At 39.7% G+C, this 8680-nt stretch overlaps 1 protein-coding gene across 1 annotated transcript in view; it reads right to left on the bottom strand.

Annotated features, from left to right (window-relative positions):
- Positions 1-3472: 3472 nt before the first annotated feature.
- The window catches only part of ICOS (inducible T cell costimulator), a 25426-nt gene continuing 20218 nt past the window's right edge, over positions 3473-8680 (bottom strand). The window contains exons 3-5 of the mRNA XM_017536873.2: positions 8241-8347; positions 7133-7217; positions 3473-5465 (exon numbers count right to left, since the gene is read on the bottom strand). Coding sequence (XP_017392362.1) covers positions 5452-5465; positions 7133-7217; positions 8241-8347 — 206 coding nt within the window. The 3' untranslated portion in view covers positions 3473-5451. The remainder of the gene's footprint in view (positions 5466-7132; positions 7218-8240; positions 8348-8680) is intronic.

Raw genomic sequence — 8680 nt, 5'->3', positions numbered from 1 at the left:
GATGGAACAAAAGCCTACCACGAGTTTTGCCTAGGCCTTTCCTGGTCCTTAAAGCATGGTAAAATAACAAAGGAATTCTTAACATGACACACTTAGGATTAAACAAGTTTATTTAGGGTCTCAAGGAAATCCCCAACCCTTCCATGATTTAGCAGGAGACAAGGTAAGCGTAATCAACCTAGAACCTGGACCTACTTAGATTCAGTAAATTTACTGAGGTTCCAGAGGAAGGTCTTCAGGACTCAGACCCTAATTATAGATTAAAAGAAGTTAACCACTAACGTCTTTAGATGAATGCACATTTACATGTAGACATATTGGTTAGAAGGTATATAAGCTCTGGAAAGCCGTAATTTTGAGTTGCTCTGGTGATCATTTCCAGGCCTTCTCCCTATAACTGGATGGAGGAATAAAAACTCTCTTCCTCCCCATGTCTTCCTCTGCAGCTCCTCATTGGGCCACAAGAAATAGCAGCCCGACCCTCAGTTTGGTCCAGGAACAATACTACTGTATACAAAATATTTAAACTACAGTATATATTCCTTCATATTTTTCCTGTGTATTCTTGATATACGTATGTACTTTTATAAAATAGAATCATACTACATATATATTTTACATGGTTTTACTTTTTGTATTATATACATCTCTATATATAAATTTACATCAAATTTTAAAGCTCAAACAAAATGGCATATTAAGAAATTGTGACATTGTGAAATATGTATTTGTTCTTTCTCCCTGGTTATTGACATATAGCTACTAAAATCCTTATAATCTCAAAAAAAAAAAGATTCATACACTGAATTCATAAGCACTAATCAGCAAGGTAGAGGGAAATACGACGTTGCATAAAGTGAAAAACACCAAAGCGTAGCTTGCCTTTTTGTGGAAAAGACTTGGAGAATTCGCCCTCTTTCTCATTTTGCTGAGAACACAGACCCTGGAGGAGGAGATTACATGTTGATATTAATACATTCCTCCTCGTAGAAAATTCCAGATTCCTCAGTTCCTCATTTTCATCAAACAAAGCTTGACTAGCAACTAGGCTGAGTACAGCGTGTCTTCTGTGGTGCCAAGAGAAATCTTATTCACCAAGAAAAAAGGAAAACAATGAAGTGCGTTGGAAGAAGAAGAGGACCTAGAGCACACAAAGCAAACGTGGTCCCTTCTTGTGAGGAATGTGGACTTAATGAAGAAAAAGATGCAACAAGACAGAGAACGTTAGTTGTCAGAATTCAAGCTGAGGCTCCACCAGAAGGAGGTGAGGCCGTGGGAGGACTCCAGGTCCCAGGGTCCTGATATAGAAAGGGGATGGAGCAAAAGGAGCAGACCATATTTTGGTGCAATTCAGTCAGATTCTCCACAGAAATACGTAGTAGTTTAAAAAATTAAGTGAAGAGGGCTAATGAAGGGATTGTTCCAAAAGCATGGAAGAAGTCAAGGGATAAACAAGGAAGAACAAAGCACCAGGGAACTGTGAAAAATCCTTTATTTCCCCAGGGCTTGGAGGGGCAAAGGTTAGGTGTCTTAGTTTGAGCTCCTCTAGAAACAGGCACTGAGACAAGAAGTACAGGGAGAAAAGTTTATATGGCAGGTGAAGAAAATGCCAGTAGAGACGCAGGAAAGTGAGACGGGGAAAGAACATCTACCAGTACCATGTATCTAGCCAGTGATCACGGTAGGCAATGGAACTTACCACCACAGCATACTGTGAGAGACGGTGCAAAGCACAGGCCATAGGATCATCCACCCTAGCCCAGAAATCCACTGTGACCCTGAGCAGGCCCGGGCATGGTATGGAAGGCATCCTCAAGGAGGAATGACCCAGCCTGGAGTGTTGGAGCCCCAACAGGGTGAAAAGGGCATCCATGGTGTGGGAGAGCCCAGCATGGGTAGACGCAGACCTACCTGGGCAAAATGGGCACAGGAACAGGTGGCCTGGAATGAGAAGTCCGAGCAGAGGCAGAGAGAGGAGGGAACCACATGGGGAGGGAGTGAGGAAGAACGTGGGAAGTGGGTTTCATGGTAGGGGATTGATCAAATAATACATGTAGTAAGGATCTAAAAGCTAGGTTCCTCACTGTCAGAAGAAGGATAAATAAAAGAAAGGGATAAGTATAGAATGAATCACCATGTAGTGCTGTATTGGAATTAATGGCTTGGGTGTGAACTCATGGATTTCTAGGTAAGATAGATTGATAAGTAGGTAGATAGATAGACTAATGTGGATGTGGATGCATACATATATAAACATTTACATCTACTTATAACATTATATATAAATATATATTTGTAGTCACACATACACATATTCACACACATTTACATCTACATTTATATTTATATACATATTTATCTATCTGGATACATCTATATCCCTAGCTCTGTCCACTGATGGGACATAGGAGCAGTGAGATCCTAGTAGCAATGAGAAGAACTAATGCCTGGATCTTGGCTTCTAAAACTATCTCTCAAAGAAACCAGGGTTCTTGGAGAAGCAGCTGATTCCAGCACTGGGACAGTGAAAGCTCAGGCTGAGGCCGGACTAGCTCGTTCTGCCAGAAAGCAAAAGATTGCTGAAAGAACACTGGGGACATGGCGAAAGGGCACAAGACCCAGTTGGAATGGGCTCCCGCTGGCCAAGGTTGGGGCAGTTTCAGTATCAAAACAGAATAATGATAGTAACAAATTTTGATCTATTGAATAAAATAGGACGCCATGATGCCATACAGATATAAATGAACAAATAAAGAAATTGAAATTTTCACAAGGAACAGAAGATTTACAAAGTTTCAAAGTACTTTCCCATAAAATATTTATTAAAATATAAAGGGAGCAAGCGTTACTTTGCAGTGGAGAAACTTGACACACACCACCTTACTCAAGTGATTAAAATGAACATTATCAGCAATGAACAAATCAAAACTGTGAGCTGCCTGATGGAATGAAATTAGAGTGCATTATCATTTCTGTGTGATTTCTGCCAAAGATGAAGAACCTAATTTTAATCAAGAAGAAACATCAGACTGACCCAAACAAGGGATGTTCTACAAAACAACTGTTTTCATCTGCAAAAGTGTCAAGGCCATGAAGTCTAGACTGAGTCTGTCACTACAGAGACATATCAACTAAATGCACAGGGCCAGTGTTGAAGGTGCTCTGCGGATGAGATGGTCGCAATGTATCTGAAGGCTATATTGTAGTTAGGAAGGGCAGTTTTCTTGTTTGTGAAAAATACCATTCAGAGGTGACAAGACATTAGATCAGAAACTTAGGAAAAGAACAGTCTTTTGCTGTGCTTCCACTGATTTATGTTTACAGCTATTTCAAAATTTAAAAAAAAGAAAAAAGAAAAGGAAGAAAGCAACCATTCCAAGCAATGTAACTATTTTCAAGTACAATATCAAATTTGTACAGGCTAGCTAAGGTAATCAATTCCCTGCTCCCCCCAAAAAAACACAGTGAGGTATTTTCAGTTGCTGAATATCAAAATGTTTATTCTTTTGCTTCTTACTACTGCTGAAAATCTCTTTGATAAGTGTCTCCTCTTAAAACCAGATTTGATTTCACAGAAATTTTGTCCTTTAATAATTAATTTTGAAATGTCCCATGCTGGGGGACAAGCTTGGACAACCAGGCCGGGTGGGCCACCATGAAGGCTGTCCTCCCACACTCCATCCCACACACAGAAAGCTGCAAACAACTCAGGGAACACCTGTGCAAAGCCAGCCAGGTTGTCCAAGTCAGCTGAAAACAGAACACCGTACTAGATTCAAATTACAAGTTCAGTACTGTACTGTACACATCCAGCATTACACATGCTTAAAATAATATAAGTATGCATAATGACACATCGGGTCTCACTTGCAAGCTATAAGCAGGCAGCTACAAAATGTTAAACTACAACATAATCCCAATTTACCTAACGTCACAAATGTTGTTGTATACACATTGGCTGCTTCAGAAGCCTTGGGCATGCAGACAGGAAGTAGAGAAAATATTCCAGCTAAGCATAATCACATTACGTGTATTTAAGACTCTTTCTAGCCAGATCATATTCTAAAGAAGATTATCTTGAAGGGCCAGGGCCATTTTCGAGCTGCGTGGTTTTTAGGAGAGGGAATTGTGCCCTGACACATATGTGTGCTTCACAGATACTGGAGTTATGAATGCAGGTAGACCCACTGTGATTCCCAGGGTGACATCAGCCTCTGGGAAGAAGAAAACCTAGTGGCCCCTGGCTTAGGGGAGTCTCTCAACCCTGGAATTCCACCCAGGTCTGGAGGGCTGCTCCAGGCTCATGGGGACCATTTTGACCTGTCAAGCCCAGAGGCAGCACAGGTATAGTCTGCTACAGTTGCTTCAGCTTTCAGGCTAAATGAATAATCTGCTCTACCCCAGGAGAATGCTTGCCCATTAAAAATGATTTTTTTGCAATTTTAATATGTTCTACAAAAATAACTAAACTTGTCATTAATAGCACCATAAAAACATAGATAATGGTAGAAAATAGGATATTAAAATAAAGTTGCTTTCAATTCCAGGCAATATTTCCTACCACTAATATGAACAAAGTTAACCATTTTAACTGAATTTGAGAAAATAGCATGTTTTTCTGGAACAAAAATATTCTTGTAGGGAAAACGTAGGCAAATATATTCGTTATGAATTTTATATGCATATGTGTGTATATATGTGTGCATGGATACATAAAACCTCTGAGCAGCAAGGAAAGAATGTAAGACATAGCTCTCTATTGAGAGTGGTTGGTAGGGTGTCAAGCAGTCATGTAAAAGTATTTTTAAAAAGAAAATTGAGGACAAAAGAAAGCATCTAAAGTCTTGGTAAAATGGTCAACTGGGGTTCAGCAACTGAAGGAGAGTACTGCATATGTACTAATGTAGAGTTCACATCAACATCTCAGAAATAAAACAGCTCCAGTTCTGAAGCAACTCTCTTGACTGTCTGATGAAAAGAGGAATTCTCATCCCTATAGAAAGAAGAGGTAGTATGATAGTGAAATGCAGACAGATGCTGGCCCTTGGCTGCTCATTTGCTTTGCAGATTCAGTGCCCCTGTCATCTTTAAAACACAGTTTTGGTGAATGTGTTTGTTTTGCTGGCTGGTGCACTGCTAGGGGCAGATGTGGAGACAGGGATTCCACTCCCAGTAAGATCTGTTTGTTGAGCACACAGGAGCTGGGCTTTCTCTTTTTCTCTGGTTGCAAGAGGGTGATTGTTTTGAGAGGACTCAGCAGTACCAAGGCAGTCTGTTAAAATTCCTGTTGACTGATACAGTCACTCGTCCAGACTGAACAAAACACCAGCAGAAGATGTATGTAGTTAAATCAAGTCAGACTCTCCATGGTCCAGGAAATGAGAGAATCTTGCGCTTCAAGGTGTGGAAAACTGGCCAACATGGTTCATCCCTGGGTGCCAGAGTTTCAGATTATAGGGTCACATCTGTAACAAAAATTTAGCATAAATTCTCTAAATGCTCTCCATGTGCAAGTTCCCTACAAGAAGCTTTCTCCTTTCCATTGTCTTTCATACACATGCACACACACACACACACACACACACACACCCCATGTAAACTCGTCTTTAAGCTTCAAGACCCAGCACCAGTTCCCCATTCCCCAAGAAAGCTCTCAACTCCTATAACAGACATTACCTGAACTCATCACCTTGAAACTGTCACCTCTGATTTCAGCTGGTGCTAGGATGGACAGGTCTGCAAGCACTGACTGTTCTAGCACAACACCCCACTGCATTTCTCTGTTTTTCTGCCCCCAGACTATCTCGTGAAGACTCATCCCAAGTAGAGGCACAGCTCAGGGATGAGGGAAAGCTAATGCCCCCTGCAGGCAACCCCAAATCAGTGGGGATGGAGCCAGTGGTTATCATCTTTCAGGAGAATAATTCTGGGAGGCATCTGTACACTTCTCAGAGATCCAATGATGTCAGGCCTCTTTGGCCTGGAGGTGAGACCTTGATAATAAGTCACCCTTCATTTGCTTCTCCTCATTGGCTATCTCACTCTCCCTGCCCCCTTACCCCTTCTTCCTGAGATCAGCTCCCAAATAAACTACTTGCAGCCAAGTCTTTATCTCAGGTTCTGCTTGTGGGGATCCAAACAGACAAAACACATTAAGCACAAAGATTGAGAGATCATATATTTTTTCAACAGCAAAGTAATGAAACACAAGCTCTTTGCAAGTGTCAAAGCTATGGTATTAACTCTGCAGGGAACCAAAAGAGTCAATGTACACTTTGGGCATCAATTTCTGTCACCTAAAAAAATTAGAAGTGAACCCGAAGGGCCTTTTTAGCTCCCATCCAATGCTATAATTTCATGATGACGCAAGCTATGTGCCCCCTTTAGACAGTCCATAGCCACTGAGGGGTGGAAAAATAAAGTGGCTTCTGTCTCATTATATACCACACATCATTCCAACCTCAAGGGGTATAAGACATGAATTTTCCACAATGGAAGCTTCAAACTTTCTGGGTGCTCCTCAAACATGGCAACTTTCAGTTTTCTCTTAACAGAAAAGGTCAAAGTCCTACGTTACTGAGACTTCTGAAGCCATCCAACTTCTCTAAACTTGCACACTTTTTACATCAAAATAACCAAATATCTTCATCAATTTCTCCTTCTTCCCTCTAGCAGCACCAGCATAAATCCCTCTTCTTAATCTCAGTCCAAAATTACCATACATCTGTCCAAATCTCAGTCCAAATTCCCTGGAGTACCTCGCTCAGCAACTCACACTTAACTGATATTCAATAAATGCTCATCAAATGACCGAATGAACTCTTCAACAAGAAACACTTAGGATCATCCCAACTTTTGAAATATCAACTGGAAAATTGCCTTGATACAACGTTAGCTTATGAACTTTTTGTGTGTTTAGTTTCAGTAGTGGCTTACAAACCTATTGCTTATTTGTTTTCAACATACAAGCAATACACAAGCAAGTGAAAAATCCAGATTTTCACAGAAAATACTAGAATTAGACCTTGGAGATGTTTTCCTTTCCTTTAAAATAAAATAGAAAAAAAATTAACATTCCAGGCTTACTGTGAAAAAAACTCTTCCCTACCCAAACCCCCAAATAGAGTTATACCTGTGAGTTTAGATTTTTTGGCTGTGTTCACTGCTGCCATGAACATGTATTCACTATTAGGGTCATGCACACTGGATGAATACTTCTGAAAGAAAAAGCCAGAAACATGGTTTGTCATCTTCTTTTCCCCATCTTTTTGTTTTTTGACTGTTTTCTATTCTTCGTTGAAGTAGTATGTGACAAAAACATGAAAATATAACTTGGGTTCCTGGCTTTAGGCTAATTAGGAAAACAATATGAAAAGGGTTTTACATAAAAAGAGCTTTCTACTGAATTTTCTTCCTCATTTTTGCCTTTATTGTTCCTTTCCCTATAAACTTAGATCATGAGCCCCATCTCATTCTCTTCCTTCTTTATCTCTCTTTTCAAATTCCTGTCTGCCACAGATATACACTGGCCAATGACCACACCGTGGATATAACAGAGTACCAGCATACCCACGCAATATGCAGAATGGTGTCAGTTCTTTGACTGCGAACTTGTAATGTGAGAAACCAAAAAGAATATCCCCCAGCACAGGGAGATTTTTGTTATTATCATTGTTGTTTATCTTTCTAAATAGCTCTTCACTGGTTTTCTTTCAAAGCAAGGAGTCTAATAACTTACCATGTCAAGAAGTTGTCTATTTCCTTCTAAGCTACAATTGACACCTTAGAAGGGTTTCTTGCTGACTGTTTTTAACTTACCAGCTAAGCAAAACTTATAACTGATTGTTTCATCTCTGCTCTGCCTCTTACGAAGCTTAGATTCATACTTGCAGCTTACACATAATCATTTTTTAAAAATCAGAGGCATCTATTTTATGTTTTAGCCTTCCTCCTGGCCTTTAGTCTTCGCTTGGTCTCAATTTCCTCATCTAGTTTAAACAATAATAATAATAATGTAACTCTCTGTAAGCCATCAAGTCAAGTCCTCTTTGGAATGTGTGGGTTGTAAAACAAATAAATAAACTTCTGTTCCAAGCGATTAATTAGTATGTCTTGGGGGGAAGGAATTATCTGCCTGTTGGTCAAACTACTCTGACAAGAGCCATGTGTACTTTTGATGAGTAAATAATCACTGATGCTCATCAGTAAAGCGGATACAAAGAAAGATAGAAATTGCTCACCTTTTTTGTAAACCAACAAATAAGTATGCATACAAAAATGCAGACTACAACAAAAGCTGCACATCCTATGGGTAACCAGAACTTCAGCTGGCAACAACGTTGTGATTCTGGATTGGAAAAAAGGTATGTTAATGAAAAATTCTGAGAATCAAATCTCCTCTTTAAATGCTGAACCACAAGTTCTCTTACCAAATTTAAAAGAGCTGTTTAATCAAATGAAACTTTTCTTTACTATAGTCATGAAATCCAGTAAGTGGGCAAGTTATTAGACTAACATCATCTCAGCATTATGGCAAGGATCCAGGAACAAAAACTTAAAAGACTATGCACATAGGTGTTTACAAATCCTTCCTCAAAAATGGCTATAAAAATGACAGCAAAGAAATATGAAGGACAGTTATCTCATTGCAGCACTACAAAGGGAAGATAAGCCATCAGCA

The sequence above is a fragment of the Cebus imitator genome, unplaced genomic scaffold, assembly GCF_001604975.1.
Source record: "Cebus imitator isolate Cc_AM_T3 unplaced genomic scaffold, Cebus_imitator-1.0 Scaffold101, whole genome shotgun sequence".
Taxonomy (NCBI): Eukaryota; Metazoa; Chordata; class Mammalia; order Primates; family Cebidae; genus Cebus; species Cebus imitator.
Note: the sequence above shows the minus strand (reverse complement) of the source record. Positions and strands in the feature narration are given on the sequence as shown.